The sequence below is a fragment of the Colius striatus genome, chromosome 3, assembly GCF_028858725.1.
Source record: "Colius striatus isolate bColStr4 chromosome 3, bColStr4.1.hap1, whole genome shotgun sequence".
NCBI lineage: Eukaryota > Metazoa > Chordata > Aves > Coliiformes > Coliidae > Colius > Colius striatus.
In genome coordinates, this window is record NC_084761.1 from 5,323,596 (window position 1) to 5,344,121 (window position 20,526).

General features: G+C 42.8%; 1 protein-coding gene across 3 annotated transcripts in view; it reads left to right on the forward strand.

Annotated features, from left to right (window-relative positions):
• ABAT (4-aminobutyrate aminotransferase) overlaps window positions 1-20,526 on the forward strand; it is a 56,720-nt gene that overhangs the window by 4,784 nt on the left and 31,410 nt on the right. The window contains exons 1-3 of one of the 3 annotated variants that reach the window (XM_061993009.1): window positions 9,817-9,854; window positions 10,747-10,823; window positions 18,088-18,216. In XM_061993009.1, the coding sequence (XP_061848993.1) occupies window positions 18,147-18,216 (70 nt within the window). In that variant the 5' untranslated portion in view covers window positions 9,817-9,854; window positions 10,747-10,823; window positions 18,088-18,146. Of the gene's footprint in view, window positions 1-9,816; window positions 9,855-10,579; window positions 10,824-18,087; window positions 18,217-20,526 lie in introns of those variants that run through there. The other 2 variants (XM_061993008.1, XM_061993010.1) reach the window with 2 other exon arrangements.

The window sequence follows — 20,526 nt, forward strand, 5'->3', positions numbered from 1 at the left end:
CTCTCTTGGTTTTAATGCAGGAAAAAAGCATTTGTGGAGATCAGTGCTTATATTGTAAGTTATGAAACTCTTATTTTGGCCTCTGGCTAAAAGGCAGTATACTGTATAACTCTTTCTGTGGCAAAGTAGCACTTTAAAGGCAATAAATGGGGCTTGGCAAGTCCCATTTAGATTTTATGATTTTATTGAAATACAGCTCAGCATGGGCAGAGAGCAGAGCTCTCTAAGAAGTGTTTATCTTCTCGTGAAACTCACTAGTTTAAAAATTAACATCAAATTCTGATGGTGTTTCTGGGGGCAGAGTAATGCAGCTTCTTAAGATTTTCTGTAAAAAGTCTGTATGTCTCAAGTACATTCTGTGTGACAGGATGAAGTGCCAAACTGTAGAGCTCTAATTCTGAGAGTAAACTTCTAAACCTGACTCCAGGTTTCCGTATCTCAAACAAAAGTATTCCTTATTCCAGCTGGAATTTTGCTTGCCATCCCCAAGTGAAGTTCACTTTTAGTTTTACAAGTGAAAATACTTTGCTTTGCAACTGTTGTACCCATATATAATTCTGTTTTACAAGGGAATTTTTTACCAAAGTCCTCAAAATGCCTGGAGTTCAAGGCATAGTTCAAGTAGGGGATTGTTTTATTGTTGTTTTATTTAAACATTCCTAGCTAGATCTGAGGCAGATAACAGCAAAGAGACTGAGTAATCACTCTCTGAGCAATTCTTACCTGGCACCTGCTAAATTCCACTAGTAGAGTCCCGTTTAGCCTTGGCCTGTTTGGGGTGTGAGAACATGTCCTTTCCCAGCCCAGCTTGGCAGCACAAGGATGCTGGTACTGGAAGTGGATCACTGGGATGTGGCCTTCCCCACAGAAAGCTGTTCCTTAGCCAGAGGAGGAGACTGCTGATGTGGAAGAAACCTGCACGTGCTTTCCCTGAGTCTCTGGTGCATTCAGATTTTGTGCTGACTCCCTTGTGACACGTTTTGCTGAGTCAGCTGTGAGATTTTGATTCAGATTCCTGTGTCAGCTCTCCTTTCCCTGTGACACTGCTGCTTTCACAGCTGGATTGGCTGTGTTGGTTAGCATGGATCCTGGCATCAGGAGCAGCACAACTTTCTCATGTCTCCTTTCATCTCATCTGTACGTCACAAGCATCAGATTTGCTTTTGTGAAGCCTTTTAGCTTGCCTGTAGTGTCAACGTGACATACTCTCTGTTCCTTTCTACTGGTCCTCCCATGTAGCTTCCTGACCCTTGTGTTTACTGCATCTCTGATTTGTTTTAAGGACCCTTTAAGACCTATGAGATCTAAAACCAAGTGTTTTTTACTAGAAGACCACTATAGCTCTGTAAGAGTTTAGCAGAACATATGCTAGCCTGTTGGATAGAAACAGACCTGCTTTTGTGGAAAGGAAGACTGGAAGGGTGGATAAGGTAAACTGAAAGGAAAAATGAGGAGAGGTACTGTCCTGCCAGTGATGTTAGTGGGCACCTCAGCCTGGAATACACAGGCTGTGTGTCGGATGGCTACAAAGCACTGTGATATATTTATGCATGTGGAAAAGTATTACCAAAGAGTGTGAATTTCCAGCACAAGGTTTTCTTTCTACTTGTTTGTTGGGGCTTTGGTTCTGGGATGTTTTTTGAGGGCTTTTACCTTTTTTTTTTTCTTCTTGTAACCTTGATTTCATTCATCACTGGTTCCTTACAGAACAAAACAGTGGGTGTTGTGAGAAGACATAAATTAGTGATGATGTTTTCCTGATGTCCTATTTTTGATGTTTGACTCAATTTTGAAGCATCCAGCCTCCATATATAAGCCTCATACCAGGCAAAGCACAAGGTACCAAGCTCTTCATGGAAATCTGCACCCTAGGGCTGGATAATTTCATGCTAGCTTTCTTGCCTGTAATCTTGGTATTAAGTCACCTCTTCCTCTTCCTACTTCCAGCCCAGCAAATGAAGAACCCTACAAAATTCTTCTCAAAAGATGCCACTTTTTGCCCTTGCAGCAATTTTCTATTCTAAATGAAGTAATGCAAGAATAGAGGCTTGCAGAAGCCACTGAGGAAAACAAGAGGGGGGGAAAAAAGGCAGTTTGCAAGGAAAGGAAATAATAATATCCCTCATTTGTATTTGTATCGCATCAGCCTCAATCTTGATTAAAGACTTTGAACATCACAACAGCATGCCAGTTTTGGTTTCCTCTTTTAGCAAAGGCTACAGCATGCAAAGGTTCTTGGCAGCATCCTTTGACAGTAAACACAACTGAAATAAACTTGTATCTTTTAAATTGGCCTGGCAATGAGACAAAAATGTGAATAAGTGGCTTAAATAACACGAAAATTAAATACTTTAAATAAGCTTGGTGCAACTTATTAGCAGTGGTGTTTTTTTGTTTGTATTTAGTTTCCTCCAGATCTGTCTGTGAGGCTTTCTTCATGTTAGATGGCAAATAATGGGAACCAACCATCTTGTTCTCCTCTGTCACCTCTCTTTCCATATCACGTTGACCCATTTTTTGCAAGGTGCTTGCTTGATACTAGCCTTGTGATGTACACCAAAAAAATGAAGACACTGGGAGTAGAATGGAGAGAGTAAGTTTGTACTGTAAGATTTTTAAGAGCTCCCTATATAAATCTGTTGATATAAAGGATTGCCTCAGTGGGAATTGGAGAATATAGCTGGTTAAGAAACTGTTTGGAAACCAAAACAAACTGCTGTGGCTCGACAGGACAGATTTCAGGCATAAGATGCTTCCTGGCAACAGGCCAGTGCATAATCAGGAAGGCTATTCAGAGGTAACTGGACAGGCTGGATTGATGGGCCGAGGCCAATTGTGTGAGGTTTAACAAGGCCAAGTGTTGGGTCCTGCACTTGAGCCCCAGCAACCCCATGTATCGCTCAGGCTTGAGCCAAGGTATCTGGAAAGCTGTCTGGCAGAAAAGGTGTTAGTCAACAGCAGCTAAACATGAGCCAGCAGTGTGCCCAGGTGGCTAAGACGGCCAATGGCATCCTGGCTTGTATCAGAGATAGTGTGACCAAAAGGACCAGGGCAGTGATTGTCCCTCTGTACTGGGCACTGATGAGGCCACACCTAGGGTGCTGTGTTCAGTTTTGGGCCCCTCACTACAACAAAGGCACTGAAGAGCTGGACACTGGTGCTGGTGAAGAGTCTGGAGCTCAAGTCTGCTGAGGAGCAGCTGAGGGAGCTGGGAGTGTTTAGTTTGGAAAAGAGGAGTCTGAGAGGAGACGTGATCACTCTCTACAACTACCTGACAGGAGACTGTAGTGAGGTGAGGTCTCTTCTCCTAAGTAATGATAGGACATTCTCCTAAGTAATGATAGCGATAGGACAAGAGGAAATGGTCTCAAGTTGCACAGGGGAAGTTTAGATTGGAGATGAGGAGGAATTTTTTCAGAGAGGGTTGTTAAACATTGGCCCAGGCTGCCCAGGGAAGTAAGTGGTGGAGTCTCCATCGCTGGGGATATTTAAAAGTCATGTAGCTGAGGTGCTGAGGGACATGGTTTAGTGATTTACTTGGCAGTGTGAGGTTATTGGTTGGACTTTAAAGGTCTTTTCCAACCAAAATGATTCTATGATACTCCTACCACACAGTGCTGCAGCCATGACTTCTGAGTCCTTACTGATTTCATCATTTTGGGCAAAGTGCTCTACTGAGCAGTGACAGTCCCCAGACAGCTGAGGGGATGTGTTGGACCATACTGCCATCCACCTCAATGTTCTCTCATCCTGGCTTCAGCATAAAACAAACCTTGTTTTTTGCTCCACAGCTATTGCTGCAATGCAGCTTCCTGGAGAGGGAAATAGGATTACACAATCAGAGTCTGCTGGTGGAGGTAGGAAAGCAGAGGCTGAGTGTGGCACAGATGAATTCTGCACCTCTTGTTTGCAGTTCAGTTTTGCCAGGTTATGGAGTTGCAGGGTAAAAATCTTTAGTGTGTTCCATGGTTTGGGCAGCAGTTGTTGTGAGGTGCTGGCAAAACTGCTGCAACATGATGCTTCTGCCTTGGCTATTGTAAAAAGCAGCTGAAGTAAAACGTAAAAAGGGATAGCTTGTGCTGTTAAGAGAGAGAGAGCAGAGGCAAGTGGAGAGAATGACAAGCAGTGCTAGGGGCTGGATTCATGATTTTATGGGGCCTTTGATTGGGAAGAGCTTTTGTGATCGCAGAAACCAACTGTGCATTGCAGTAATTATAGCTAATGAGTCTTGTGCTTTTTTTTCCTTCCAATTCTGAAATTCAAAATGCCAGGTTTTATAGAAGTGCCTTTTAGCAGTAACAGGATACAAATAACTACTTGCTTAAATCCTCACCAGTAATCTTTAATTTTCCTTGACCAAGAAGGTGATTGGAAAATACCCCTTCTGATGCAACCTGTAAGGCTCCTGATGTTAATTTATTCATAAAAATTGGACTATTACATGATTATGAATGAGTTCAGAGTTTGTTCTTTTGCTTCTCTGTAGATTTTGGTGTAGTGGGGCTTCATTTAATCGAAATAGTAGAACTGATAATGGACATGGGCACATGGGTAGGTGATGTTTCCACAGTTAGTCAAATGTAGTGGCTACTCTAACTGTACTTCTTGTTCCTCACACTGCTGTGTTGCATCCTTTCACTGCTGTACCTTGATTTCTAAGAGCTAAACTTGTGACTACACTGGACACTGTGAAGAATTTGGTGATGTCTCTTCTCCAAACTGGGACTCTCTGGTGTGAATGGGAGACTGAGTCATGCAGGTGACAGGAGAGCTAGATGAAAGTTTCTTTGGGAAAGAGGCTAAGAAGATGCTACCCTTGCAACCCCAGGGTTAGTTGAGTGACACTGTACACAATTTCTGGATGCAGCACTTAAATAACGTGTTTAATTTCTTCAGAAAATACACAAGATAAATCATGTTTCAGAGTGATCTGATAAACTATGGGAAGCAGCTCAAGGGTCAAGTTTTACTGTTCTGAACAGAAAAGGGAGGAGAAAGGGACTGGTTTTTACACCTGGTCAAAATCCATATGCAGCCTTGCATAACCAATCCTCTGCTCTGGCTGGTTAGCAAGCTTTGCAGGCTTGCAGCCGCATCCCTCTCATTTGTTGTGAAACTTCAACCTCTGATTATCTTTCAGCTACTGTCACTAGTTAACAACAAAAAGGGAAAAGGAGCAGCTTGAGATAATACTGACGCAGTGCTTCTAAATACTAACAAGGCACGTGATTTAGGAACTTCTATGAAGCATTATCTGGTTACTGATAAATCCTGCAGTTGTATCCATTTAGTGAAACCTTGATTTTTATGAAGGAGAAGAAAAAAATTGGTTTTTTTCCCATCTTTTTCTGGACTGTTATGACATTGCTCTCTTGGGCCTCTTGAGGGGCAGAGATTAAGTACCACTGGAGGATGGAGAATACTGAAGGGAAGTGCTCCACTGTCCAGTGTGCTAGCACTGCTTACTTTCCTGAGCTGTCCTTAGAAAGAGAAGTATTTCCCTTAAGAAACTGGTTAACTACCAGCTTCCTACTCTGTATTGACTGTATTCATCCTGGAGTAACTTAGGGGAGCTGCTTAAAGTTACACAAGCAATAGACTTACCTTGATCTCTTTATGATATGTCAGGCATTCCTCATGTTGATTAGTGCTTCTGTGGCAATATTGTAGTTACAGAGATAAGCTTATCTGACAGTGCAAACAGTGAGGATAACTACTGCCTCATGCCATTGGACAGTTTACATTAAGGTGTCTTTCTGTGCCCTTGGTAACAATTTTATGGTATTTGGCAGAAAGTGTAGTCTCCTACCTGTTTCACCACACTAAGGTTAGTGGTATGGCCAGCTGATTTGTTACTCAATATTTATCACTAGAGCCTATGTTTGCAAGGTATCTTCTTGTAGCACCCATGGATGTTCCTCTTGGGGTATTTGCAGAGCTGCAGATGTCCAGTGGCTCTCGGTTGCTGGAAATTAATAGAGTCAGCACAGGGCTGCTTCGAAGGGGCTGGTGTGGGAGGGGAGGTGTGTGGCACTGACACTGACTGGAGGTGACATGGACACTGGAGGTGACGTGGACACTGACTTCAGATGCTTCTTGCTGGGCTTCAAAACATGATCAGTGTGGGTGCAAGCAGATATTCCACAAAAGGTTATGTCCCAGATCCTTAAAAATAATTTTCTTTCCATCTATGCATTTAGCTTATCTGTAATTCCAGTCCAAAGGGCCTTCTCCCTTAATTAAATGGAAATAATATATGTCTTCTGTGATTCCAGAAGAACATGGGTTTGTATCCTCATGCCCAATTTGTGCAGCCTCTCTGGACATCACTACAAGGATTCTTTCAATAGTTTCTTGATTCCAGGTTCCTCTTCTCTGACCTCAGCAGCTAAGCTGAACTCACTAAGCTTGTAATAGAAACATTTATAAAAGTTTCCCCTGTACTAGGAGCCTCCTCAAAACTGCCCAACACTTTTTACCTACCTAAATGTGATGTACAGAATCTTCACAAGTTGTGTGATTCATAACTTGTATGTATGAGACTGAAAAAGCAACAGCCAGTGTCTTATATGGGTGTCAGAGTGCAGGACAGATGTACCTCAGTGACACTTTACCAGTGACTTTGTTAATAAGGTCTAATTTACATCCTCAAATTTACATCCAGGTATTTGGTACTTGTCTGAAATGTTGTAATGCAGCATCTTTGTTATTTTTGTCAAATAGGCAATATATAAGGAGTAAATAAGCACAGTTGATGCAGGATCCATGTGGTTTTGTTTTCCCTAAGGCGTAACATGGATATTTATAACTTTCAGTGAGTCTTCCAGTTACCAGTTTTTCCACCTTGCTTTTAATTCAGCAGAGCACTTTGGCTCATTCCCAGCTACAGTTTTGTGAATGGGCCCAGTGAAGTAAAAGGGACCACTTTAGAAATATGTATCTTGCTGAATTGGATTGGCACCAGGTTTTTTTGTCCATCTGGAGCCCAAAAATAATTTTCAAAACATACTAGAAAGTTTAGCCACAGAGTCTATTGATTAGTACTGCATATGTGTCTGTGTTCCCTCAACTGTTTTGAAAACTGCTCAACTGCTGTTCTTTTTAACCTGTTACCAGAATAACCAGGCACTAATAGGGACAGTAGAAATTTGTAGTAGTTGTGCTTAACTCCTATATCCCTTTGCTTCTTGTCCTTCCAAACATGAAGTTCTCATGTTTACTGGGAATTAAAATAGTTGTCATTTAAGAACAGAAGGGAGTGATGCCACCTTCTCTGTGTCAGTGTGTTATGCCACTTAGTGGTTTGTAGGTCACGCAGGTGCTGTTCAGGTGTGCCCTTGAACACATGCAGCCTCTGACTGTTTTAAAGACCAGCCTCTGCCCACCAAAGGATATCTCTGGATATTTGTGGTATTGATTGTGGTGAATTCCACACTGTTCGTGAGGCTTTTTACTTCTTTCAAAGAAGGAAAGCTACCTCTGCACATATACTGTAACGTTATTGAACGTACTGGGGTAGGAAGCAGTCTTCTGACTAGCCACAGGTAGGGAGAGCTGCAGTGTGTTGATCTTCCCACAGAGCTAAGCAATCCCAGTCTTCCCTTTTATTTTCTGTTTATGTTATATTACTTCATGTTAATCCTCTTTGTCCAAATAAGGTTCTTATCCTTCTGTCTGCAAATCATTTGCTTAGATTTTTATCATTAACTTGGGGTTGACATTTCTGTAGTCTTAGTTTTTGTTTTCTTCCAGATGATTTTTTTAAGGTATGTCAAGGTGTACCTAGCAATTACAGTACCTAAAAGTTGTTTTGACACCCCAACTGATGCTTTATTCCTTCTAGAAACATGGCAAGCCGTTAAGAGGGGTGTTGTTTTTCCCTTTCACACACATTTGTGACCATGAGACCTTGCTTTGTAGTCTTGTGGTAACTCTGGTTTTTGAAGGAGGACTAGGGCTTGGTGCTGAGTATCCTGGCATGGATTGCCCTCTTCTTTGAGCTACTTATGTGTTTTGTACCCATTTAGTACATTTAGTAGTTACAGTTGCTTCAAATCTCTAGGACTTCTGCTTTCTTTGCCTTGCAACAAGAGTTACACAAGTCATTGTCATCCTCTTTGTGCATCCAGCCTGCTGGGATGGTTGTGGATATGGAGGGGCTGCACTGCAAGCAAAGGGGCTGAAAGCAGCTCTGTGTAATGCAAGAACTTAGGTCCTCCCTGGGACATGACAATTCAGTATTGGGTCATTTGATGCAAGGCTTAAAACAAAAAAATCCACTACACATAGAAGTCTGCTGGTGAATTGCTCTCTCTGGAGGATGAGTTTCCAAGCAGTTGGAGACAATGTGGCTCAGTATGATGGGGCACGATGCTGACTCAAGTCTCTAGATGATGTATAAATTGTTAGCACCACTGTAGCACTTCACAATAAGAACTTTCCATCCAAGTTTAACCTTGTATCATGTCAGGTAGCACTCAGCAGAGGCACAAGAATTTCTTTGCCATAGCTCAATCTCTCCAGAGTGCACCCTTAGGAGCTGTAATTCTGATTATTCACTGAATAAGTGTAGCAATAAATTGCTGTTACAAAGCATTGCCTTTGAATCCAGTGTTTGATATGTGATGAGTACCTACAATTTTTCTCAGTCTTTCCCACACTTAATTCATGATGTGTCCCTGCACTAGCCATCTGTCTGAATAGGACTGTTGCACTTTCTGTGATAGATTAGCTAGTTAACAAGTTCAATTTTGAGTCAGCAGTTTGTTTTACTGTCTGGCAACCAGTGTAAGCCAGTTTAAATATGTCATTTACAGTCAGAGTATGTAATTAATAACAAGATTTTGAACTGTGAAGAAGGTGAGAGATCAGCTTCTGTCTTTAATTTGGATCGTATCAACAGCTTGTTACCTGGGAGTAGTATGGTGTCTGTCTTATAAACAACTGCAGTCTGGGCTCCTTTCTTCATAGCTCCTAGTGCTCACATGAGATCCTAGGCCACAGTCTTATGGTGAAGGAGAGGAAACCAAAGCAGGTTTAGCCACATCTGATTCTCTTCTTTATTGGTGTTAGTGGAGTTTTCATTAGCAGTTTGTCTGGGCAGTGGTCAATTGTCCATTTCATGTAGAAGAGCACTGGAGAACAACATGGTGACTTTACACCATGTACTCCTGCAGTGGATATAAATTGGTTGTGTGGATGCTGTCATCGCATGTGTTGGTGTGTAAATTATCTGTGCAAGGATGTTACACTGGAGAGAGACTGCAAAGTGTGTTTGGGCTCCCTGAATGACTTGCTGTCCCTTGCCATTCCTGTATTAGCACAGTAATCATCACAACATCCACCCAACCAATAAATACTGCTGCTGTTACTGCGCTGAGGGAAGGTGGAAGAAGAAAGCGTGGTGCTGTAGCATCAGCACAAACTGGAGTCACTAAATTGCCAGGGACCTTTGCCGCTTCCAGTAAGCGTGGCATCTTCTGTCTTTGTCACTTGCTTCTGATATCTATCCTTGTCTCTGTCTTAGACCCTTCCCACTGTGCCTGTGCTGAATCAAGGCAGCACAAGCCTCGGGCTTGCTCTGGTTACTGAGGACCAGACTGCTCCCTCGTCTCTTTGCCTGCAGAACGTGGGTGCAGGTGCTTCGGTCACAGCTTCTCAGACAGCTTCAAGCCCCGTTCTTAGGAAATCATCCTGCCCCACAGCTGGAGCCCATGGCAGACAGAGCCTAACGCAGGTCCCACAGCCAGGATCCAGCCCCCAGCGCCCTGCTGCAGTGCAACCCTGCCTGTTGTGGGGCACAGAGCACCCCCTCCTCTGCTCCAGCCGTTTTAATGCCCTGATTGCTGAAGTGGGTAAGTCACCATCTTGCTTGTAATAATTACAGATTTCCTCTGTGGGTTTTTTTTTTCACCCATCGGTTGCCATGGCAACTGTGCAGTGGCTCGGCTGAAAGGCTGGCACAGGGATCTCAATCCGAAGCAGTTCAGCCTTTTCCTGCGCTCTGGTGCATCTTCCTTCTTGCGCCCTCAGCACCATAGCAGCCTTGGCTATGGCATCTCTGCCTCCGTGATGGCACCCCAGGCTGGCTTTCCTTGTGTTCTTGGGCCTGAAGGGCTGCTGCTGCTCTCTGTGTGTACCCACTCTCTGCCATTGCCTGTCTCTCAGTGTGTGGCAGGAGGCGGCGGGAGGATGCGCCTGGGCACGACCTGGAGGAACTGAACCGAACCAAGCTTATTTTATGACAGTCATATGCTCCGGTGTCACCTCTGACATATTTACAAACCAGAGTAAAATGAAGGGGTTTGTGGACAAAACTTGTTTTTCAGGTTCAACAATTCTTGGAAACTAAGGGGCCGTTTCAAACATTGTTACAGTCTGACTGCCTCTTGGGAATTTGGTTTTGGAACCCTACCAGAAAGGCATTCGGGTGCACTTGGACTCTCAGGGGTCTGAGTGGATGGGTTACACCCACATGCCAGAGGTACTGGAGTGGCAATGGGCAGAGCCAGCTGATCTCTGTATGAGGAGAGCTGGCTATTACTCTCCACTGGGTTTGGCTGAGCTTTCAGGAGCTTGTTTCATTAACTTTCATTAACTAGGGCATCGCCCCCAGCTTAGCTGCAGGGTTTGCAGCTGGGGGTTTCCTTCCTCCCAGCGATGCCTGTCCTAGCTGCTGCCGGCAGTCACCAGTCACGAGCGGCTGCTGGAGGGAGCTGACAGCAATGGCATTTCTCTCCATCGCAGCCGACAGCAGCCGTCTCTAAAGTGAAGGAGAGAGTGGCGTTTTCAACCGGCAAGCGGGGAGCTGCCCTCCAGGTTCTGTAAGTGCCTTTGCCTTGTGCCTGTGTGCAGTGGGGGTCAGCACAGACCCCAGCCCAGCCTGCAAGGACTGCTCTTCAGGGCTCTCTGTTCAGAGGTGAATGCGTGTGTCTGTATGTGCAGCCGTGTGTGATGTTCAAATGTCCCTGTCGTGGATACGCATCGTTAGCTGTGCCCTGGCTTGTTTGCTGGACCCCTTGTGAAAGAAATCTGCATGCATCTGCTTTTCTGTGTCCTCAGCTGAAATGGGGGTCACCTTGAGAAGCCAGAGCGCACACTCCCGTTGGAGCTGTTCCCTCGGGTTGATGCAGACTGCTTCCAAGTAACCTCTTTTATGACTCTGGGAAACAGAAGAATGAATTGTGCTTTCAGGATACATTTTATTTGATGCTATTTATCTATCTACTTTCACAAGCTCAGAGGAGGTAGTGGTAGGATGCTGAGGGATAAAATCTTACAAGGAATATAACTGAGTTTCCTTGGACAAATCTCCAATTTGAGGACATTTTGCAATACTTCGATTTTTCCCATGCTTCAGAACAGTTGTGGAGCAACGAGTCTGAAAAGCACGACTGTGGCATAATTTAAGCTGTTTAACCCATTGAGAGTTGCACTGTTTGGTGTCTGGGAAGCCTATGGAAATTAACAGGCATGGTTTGGATACGTTGTTACCATCTGCATTTAAAACAAAGGATTCAAAATATGAGGGCTTCAAGAGAGGTTCTTCCATGTAGCTCACTAGTAAAGTTCACTGAAATATTGAAGAGCTTTTTCTTTTCCAGTGGGAACTATTAGGAAATGACAAACCAAAAAAAGAGAAGATTTCAAAGGTTTCAGCTAACATTAGTTTAATTGTGCATGTTCATCATCATTTATATACCATTATGCCATTTAGGTAGGTATTTTTTGCTGTGGATCTGAAACTTGCCCAATTTCTAACAGATGCTTTTTTGACCCCGTATTTTTCTTTCCCTGAGACAATGTATTTCTTTCACAGGGAATGTGTGGGCACGTCTCATCCCAGCTTAGCTGTTCCAATAGTTCTTGAATCAGAAATGAGCTGCTCAGAAGTTTAGTGGGTCACTTGAATCCTAGTGTGCCATAATCACAACGTTCCCACCTGTTCTTATTCCTTGGACTATGCGCCAGGAATCTCTTCTTGGTCCAGTATTTGTTGGAGAGAGGGAAAACAGAGATAAGGGCAGGAAAATTAAAAAGAAGAAACTATGTATTCATATCCAATGACCAAACCCTGCTTAGAGCACATCTAAGGAAGAGGACCTGGACACCTGAGTGTAATAACACTTCTGACTGGTGATGAGGTTTAAAACTTGGAGGATTGGAGGTTTCCATTCTAGCTTTGCTGCTGGTTCAGCTCTGATCTGAGTGTTGGTCTCAATAGGCAGGTAAGTATTGGCCTGTTGTGATGGATATTGTCCAGTGCTTCTAAGCTATAGAGGTGAGTGGGTTTGTCTCATGCATTGCATCTTGTTTTGGGCTTTTACTGCAATTTTCAGAACAGACTGACTTGAATGCCAGCTGAATGTGCAGTGGGATAAGGTAGCTGTGCAAAAAGCTAGTTTATTGTAAAAGACTTACACTGTCCTGTGCAATATTTACTGTTTTGCCAAGACATGTAGGACAAAATCAGTTTCCCTATTTCTGTTCTTCTCAACAGTAGTGCAAGTGTTTGATCCTATTGGTGTCAATAAATAAATAAGCAACCATGAATAACAAACACTTGAGCTTTACTTGTAACTATGACAACAGTGTCCTTGACAACTTAAGTACAGTCATGGAGTTTTCAATTACATCCTATTCTACACAATGCCGTTAAGGTTATTAGAGGCATAAACAGCAAAAGCAACTGTCAGCCGGTGAAGTGTTTTCTAGCACAATCCTTTTTAGTGGTAGATACATGTTTCTGTTTGCCAGAGAGCTGTGCCTTGTTTTCTTGTCAGTGTTGCTTGGTGGGCAGTGCCTCTGTTAGCTGTGATCTCCAAGGTCAAACTCACCATTCATTGGTAACAGTCCTTCTTTGCCCTGACATTTTTGACTGTAGACTGGGAAGCTGTGCCAGGCAAGTGTTGAGCTTCACAGAGCTCAAGGTACTCTTTCTGATGTGTGAGCTGTCCCATACACCCACTAGGCCTTGTCTGCAGAGCATCTCAGTCACTGTAGGGATCCCAGTATATGGCCTTTATGTTGTGTGGTGCTTGAAACCACCTTTGCTTTTGAAATACAAAGCTGTGGCCTTTGGTTGACCTCGTTGGAGCAACTTGTTTTTCTGCTGTCTCATTAAAGTGATGCTGGGTTCTGCTCTTCCTGAAATTCATTGTTTGCACTCAGGCTTTTGTATCTACACTGTCTGTTTTGAACTTTTGCACTTATGGGATGCAAAATGTGGGACTGGTTAAGATTTTTTTCTTCTAATTTGTCACATCATTATCAGAGTAAGACATCACAGGACTCGAGCAGCATGAATGAGGCTGACAAGCTTATCCCTATTCAGCTCAGAAGCTGCAGTCCCATCCAGGAACCTTTTTATCTTTCAGAACTGCTTGACTCATCTCTGACTTACCATACAGCAGTCACTGCTTATGTGGCAGGGTCTATGTCTCTAATGTCCATGTCCCAAACCCCTTATCCAAACTTGTTCCAGCTTGCCTCTGATGTATTCCAGTCTGATTACCTTCCAGAAAAACTGTTTTAAGAGCCGTAGATGTGCAGGTATAGGAGCACTGAGGAGGCTGGAAAAGAGATACTGAAAGATAACACCAAAAAATGGACCACTAATACTCTATCACTTTGTGGGTCTTTGTAACAGTAGTTGGACTCACTATCCCGTGAAGCTAAAGAAACTAACTTTTAATTCCAGAAGAAAACCAGTTCTGCACACTTGCAGCAGAGCTACCTGAGTACTACCAGGCTTTTCAACATTGTCCTTTTGTTTTAGTCATAGAGACCATAGAGAGGGTTTGCTTTCAGGTGCAATGCTGGTGCTTCCCATGGGCTCCTGAGAGAGGGGGGAAGTGTTTGTGGATGGCAAAGCTCCAGGGCCTTGGGTTGCTGCCCCATGCCTGCCAGCAGACCCTGTCCATGAAGGTCTCCTAGGATCCGTAAACCTTGTGCTGTTTCACAGCAAGATGGAGCTGAGCAAACAGCACTGAATGATAGGCTGGGGTGTTTAAAATTTCACAACAAGTAACATATAGTATGATGGTCCCCTTGCTGCTTTGTGTCATGGAAAAGTCAAGTGAAGGAAAACAGCAAAAAAAGGAATGAATTTGCCTTTACCTCCCTACTCCTGGAATACACATTGTTAAGGCTTGTGGAGTAATTGCACTGTGCAGCTTGTGCTGCTGTTTCTAAACTACTTAATTGTTCCTGGTTAAATGGGTTTGGAGCCACTGAGGGACAGATGAATATGCCCCCATGAATTTAAAACAGGCGTCTGTGTCTTTGGCATGAGTTGCAAATCTGCAGTGCTGACTTTTCATCCATGTTTTGCAGTGTCTTGTTTCACCTCTTACCTTTGCATCCATCCCGAGGATGCTCTCAGAGACAGGTTTTTGCAAGCTGCAGTCTGAAACATGGGTGTCATGCTGCATTAGCTTCTCTGCTAGCAAGCATAAATGAACTCCTGGTTTGTATAGTTTCATTCTTATATCTGGATCAAGCCCCCTCTGTATGTTGGAGTCCCTCTCTGTTTTTTTTTTTTTAATTATTCCAGGGATTCTCCCTAAGAAACATAATCCTGTTAGCTCACAGAAACAATGCATCTCTATGTGTTCCCAGCAGGCTACTGCTGCTGAATGACTCTTGTCATTCCTAGGAACTAATTTTCCCTGTCAGAAATAATCACTCAGTGCAGAATTTTAAGAGCTGTTCTTCAAAAAAAACCCCAAAAACTCAAAAAACCCCCATCCAATTTAAATGTACATTTCAAAACTCCACATGTCCTTGTGTTTCATGTGCCCAGGAAATGGTACTGAGCTTCCTCTTGGAAAGTGTGTTTTCCTACTTAAGGAAACGTGACTGTGACTTAAACTGTATTTGCCAATGCATGTGATTACATAATGCCAAATTACATACAAAGAATATATGCAAATATAGCTGCAAAATGAATGTGTTGAACATTCAGTTCAGAATAGCTGTTTTGTGCTGGCATCTGTAACAATGCCCTTCCCCAGCACAGTTGCCGTAACAGGAAAAATGTTTAGAGAATACTTGTATGAACGTCTTTTTCTAGAAGAATCTCACTTCTTTGAGTCTAAAGTAATAGCATTTATTCACAGACCTAATCCAAATGTTGTCCTTCACATCCCCTTTACAGTCTGATGTCTGAAGCTGATGGATGCATTTTGCCCAGACTAAAGAATCCGAAGCAGTGGTGGGGATGGAGCAGGGCTTTGCGGCGGCTGGGCCGCGTGCACTGAGGGCTGATTCCTGCTGGCATACAGACTGTGCCACTGCGCCTTGCAGTGCTGGAACAAGCTTGGCCGGTGGGAATTGATCAAGAGAGGGATTATGGAGGCAGAATTCAATTGGTTATCATCATAACCAAATAACGTGTGCTTAGGCAAACACACCAATTACATCGGCTGATCTCCTGTGAGAATTTGCGTGTGTAATGGAGATGGAAAAGAAATTGATTTTAGTTATACTCACATGGGATAGTACATGATGTGTTCTGACTCAGGACTAGAAAATGGTAAAACTTTTTATGTAACAACTGTCAAGGAAAATTAGGGCTAACTTACTTGATTTTTAAACCTCTTGCAAGATCTTTTTTGCTCTGAGTATTTCAGAAAGGCAATAACATTTCCAAATATATTTTCTGAGCCTTTATGAATATTGGATTTGAAACGCGAAAGGACTTAAGATAAATGGTAAATATAAGTAAAAGATAAAATAACATTCTGTGAGCAAAGAGGTATCATAGAATCATCATAGAATCATCATAGAATCATCATAGAATCATCATAGAATCATAGAATGGTAGGGGTTACAAAGGAACCTTTAGAGATCATCTAGTCTAACCCCCTTGGGAAGGAAGAATAGGTACTGCTGAAGGGAAACCTGGATGCTGGTGGGTACCACCATGTGATTGGAAGATATGTTTGGTTTGTATGTGAAGAGGCACTTCATCACTGTGGGGAAGGTGGATTAGTCGGTAGCAACACACCCACAGGAGGTGACTGAAAGGGATTAGAATGACAAAGGGAACCTCAATGGGTTGTTTTAGCCTTGTGTTCCAGGCCTCTGTACCCTACTCCCTTTGCTAGTTCCTGCTAAGCTACTTCAGGTTAGTTTTTAACAGGCTCTAGAGGTTTTTGAAAGGTAATACTTTGCAGAGCAAACTTAGGAAGGGAATTGTAGGTTGCAAAAGTACAGACCAGATAAATAGCTCTGAGCAGAGGACATCAGTCAGGGTGGTTAATCATTGGGAGAGGTGCTGGACTGATTTAGCCTTTAACAGCCTTTTTCCACAGTGGTAGCTTTGCTGACAGACTGGGATTTGGTTTTTGCTAGAAGATGGTCATAAGATAATAAATATAAAGATATATCCCATTGATTATGCAAAAGTTAATACAACTAAAGAAAGAAGCTGAGAGTGAAAAAGTAATGAATGGATTAGTCTTGTCTTATAAGAGAAAATACTCTTTTTCTGGAAAAAAAAATGAACTCTTTCCCCCTCCACTTCTGCCCCAACACCTTACAAAGCTCATCTGTCTTTTTCTAGCATGTGCATAAATATTGTGCAAGTGTTTGCTCAGCTTGGCGGATTTCAAAATAGCTTCCATTTTAAATTGAACTCAGAGCAAACTGAGACTAAGTTCTATTGATTGTGTGGGAAGGCACAAGGAATTTTCCTTTGTACCCAAGTATTAGTGGGTCCATGAATTAGTAGATCTCCATAAGCAAGGAGGGGTTCTACTTTTTCAATCTTGAAAAAGCCCAAGCGTGAAGGAAAGCAAATGGTGTCTTGGCTAAAGACAGTAGAGAAACTGGATTTCTGATATAGTGGATAAGAAGTGCTTCCTGTCATAGTATGAAGAGATCACCTACTTCCCTGCATCCAACCATCAGCATCTGTTTGCATATTTTTGTAAGCAGTCAGCTCCATTCTCAGGGTGCATTTATTAAACAGAGTCCATTGCTACTGGATAGTCTAGACCCACTGTCCTAGAGGGACATCCAGGGAGGTGACAAATGCTAGCTTAGTCTCAGAGCTGACAAAGAAGGCCTCCAGTGCCCAAACTAGAACACAGTGTAACATTTGAATTTAATCTGTGTCTTGGATAATAATTCAGTGACCTGTTTTGTTGATTTATGACTTCCAATCAGGCTTCCTGCACAGATGATCCAGGATGCAAAAGGAATCATGTTATCATTCATGCTACTGAACTTTATAAGGTCATTTCTATTGAACTGGCTGAGGTAGAATCACAGAATGGGGGAGGGTGGAAGGTACCTCAAGATGTCACCTGGTCCAGTCCACTCAGTGCTGCTTAAACACCATCACCTAAAGCAGGCTGCTCAAGACCAAGTCAAGCTGAGTTTTGAATATCTCCATGGTGACTCCACACCCTCTCTGGGTGACCTGTCCAGGGATTTTTCATGTACTCCACTTTGTCTATCGCCTCTTACCCAGTCATTGGACACCACTGAGAAATCCCTGGCTCCTTCGTTACTCCCTCCCATCATACATTTATTACACATTGATGGGATGCAACCTGAATGTTCTTCAGGCTGAACAATCCCATTTCTCACAGCCTGTCTTCACAGAGATGTGATTAATTGGTAGGAACTGTTCTTTCAGGGCATTGATTTTCTTGTATCTCCTGATGCTTGTCCTGCTGTCTTTTTGTATTAGATGAGATTTTTCTTATCAACTTAGGTGGAATCGAAGTAAGGGGTTGGCTTGAGAAACTGACTGGAAACAGGTTCTTTAAAAAGTTCAATGGAGTCCACATACACAGAGGAAACAGAGAGAGGAGGGAGGAAATGAGCTTTCCTCCCCAGCTCAGCTGAAGCTGGGAGATCCAGAGTTAGCCTAGAAGTTATTTGCTTCAACAAGATTTAGCATCAGACTGGGGTCTTAATCCTGAGACTGCTCTGAGTGTCAGCATTCATCCATCAAAGCATGCTTCCAGTTTCTTTGGGTTGAAATTAGTGAAAGGGGAAATGGAAATGAATGGCATAGTGACAGTGGCCACATCCACAGGGACATGAGTGTTCATTCTGCTTTTTTTTTCCCAGGACATCAGCTGGAAATAAATCTCTCAAGATTGAGTCTTTTTGAGTAAAGAGAAGATAAGATGGCGTCAATGTTGCTCAGTCGACAGCTGACCTGTTGCCTGCAGCAAAACTCCAGACTGCTTGTGTTTGGTAAGTGGCTTTTTGTATTTCTTGGTTTGTATTTGGTAAGTGTTCACTTCACGTGAAGCTAGTGAACAAGATTCCAGTCTGAACACTGCTGGGATTTGCCCAGTGGTATTGAATCTTTCAAAACCTGAAGAATAACAATGTTCTGTATCTTAGATTATGATGCAGTTTTAGTCCAGAAGTGGCCCAGAAAGGTGCTGTGCTGGGATTTTTTTGCTGCAAACAATAACTCAGTTAATAACTTGCACTGTAAACATACTAACTGAAACAAAGCTCTTCAACCCTTGAGAGCTCTACTGTTATTTTCTGATGCTACATGGTGAAGAGATCATAGAATCATAGAACGATAGGGTTGATGAAACTCTACCTAGATAGAGATGAAACAATCATCCATCCAAATCAGATGTTTTTTATCTTTGTGCTTTGTAGCATGACCCTGCCCATCTTCCCGTGGAGAGCTTTTGTGTGACTGACACAAAGAGCTGACCCTCACTGGGGACATGTGTTTCTACCTAGAGTTACCTCTAGTGTGAAATAAAAACCTACCACACAACATCAAACTCCTTTCTCCTAAGTGTATAATGGCACATTCTACCTTGGCCCTGGCTTGTGATTTAGTGTGTGTATGTTAAACCTGCAGTCTCTGTGAAACATACAACAACTACCTTTCTGTTGTCTTTTTTGGACAAAGCAGCATAGAATTTAAGATTCAGCATCAACTGTGTGTGCTCTTTACACTGAATACAGTATGGCTGAATGGCTTTTTCTGTTACTAGGCAAATATTAATGTTTCTTCTGTACTCCAGCCCTTTTTCTGCAGTGCCATTGTGCTCCTCTGCCACTGCCAAGCAAACACACAATCTTTCCCTTTGCTCAAGAAATGTAAACAGGATTGATTTCCTTTTTAATAATACACTTTGGGGAGCAACTGACCTTTGGCTAAAGAGTACCAAGTCTGTCTTCTAACTATTGGAGAAAGTATTAGGTCAGTGTTTCAGCACAGGATGCGCTTCTATTTATGGGAGTGACGCACTGATTATCTGCACTGTGCAAGAGCAGGGAGCGTTTGGTCAATAGTGGACAATGGAAAGTGCTTGTAGCAACCAGGCCTCGTGCACTCATTCACTCATTCACTTGTCCTTTACACCATTACAATGTGGAGGTGTAGGTCTTCAATAAGAAAAGGAAGCAACTCTGGGCTCTGTCAATCTGTCCTTGCTTTTGGGAAGCTTTTTGGGAAAGCCCGCTATTCTAATAATTCTTCACTATAGTTCTTCACTATTGAGGTGAAGAACTGAGGGCCTTTGCTGTGAGTTGTATGACAGACAAAATGCTTTGCCTGTGTGTCCAAAGATTAGAAAAGATGGAGCAAAAGGAGAAGGACTCAGCAGAAGAAACTGTCCTGGCAGCATACAACATTCCTGGCTGACAGAAAAGGCAGGAGGCTCTGATGCTTATAGCAAAAATTAGAGCATCAGGCCTTTTTTCTGGTGAGCCCCAGCCAAGGCTGCACTGCTGCTGGTCTCTGCTGGCTTTTAGGAAATGCCGAGGGCAACATCCAGGAGCTTTCCGCTCCAAAGTACTCTCCTCCAAGATATTTTTGAGCCCTCAAGTTCAGAGTTTTACAGACTAAAAAAGAGACTTGTACATTACTCCCACAAAAATCCTGCAGTGCCATTTGGTCTGCTAATTCTTCTGTGGGTACTGAAGTGATGGGGTTGCAAGGTGGGGGGGTGGAGGTGGAGAGGAGGAGAGAATAGATTGCCTTTTGGTAGAGGTCTCTGTGTCTGTGGGCTGTCATGTTTTGGTGTTGTGTGTGTGTTCAGTAAACACAATCATCCTGTTCTACTTGAATCTGTGACAAGTTTAGTTACATAAAGATATTTTTTCATCCTTGATTATTTCTGATTTTTAAAGTAAAGGTAGGAGTTAGCATTATGCTGGCCTGGAGCATGAAATAAACTGGTTACTGACAAAAATGAGACATGGAAAAGAAGGATGTCAGCAAGTTTGCCTTCACTGCAGCAAAGAACTCCACACACATTCACTGGTGTGAAACACGTGGGAGGAAATGTAACTAAGCTTTATATTAATCAAAATATTTCTAGGAACTTTTTATCTATATGTGGAGGATAATGCTTCATTCTGATTAAGATGGGTTTCAGGCCCTCAGTCTTTTAAAGCACGTGGGACAAAAGATAAGCATCTGGTTGGGGAATCTTTTTTACCTAACCCTTGCTTGTGTTCTCGTTACTAACACAGTGCTAGCCTGTAGCAAGCCAACTAGAAAGGGAAAATGAAGATCAGTTAAGT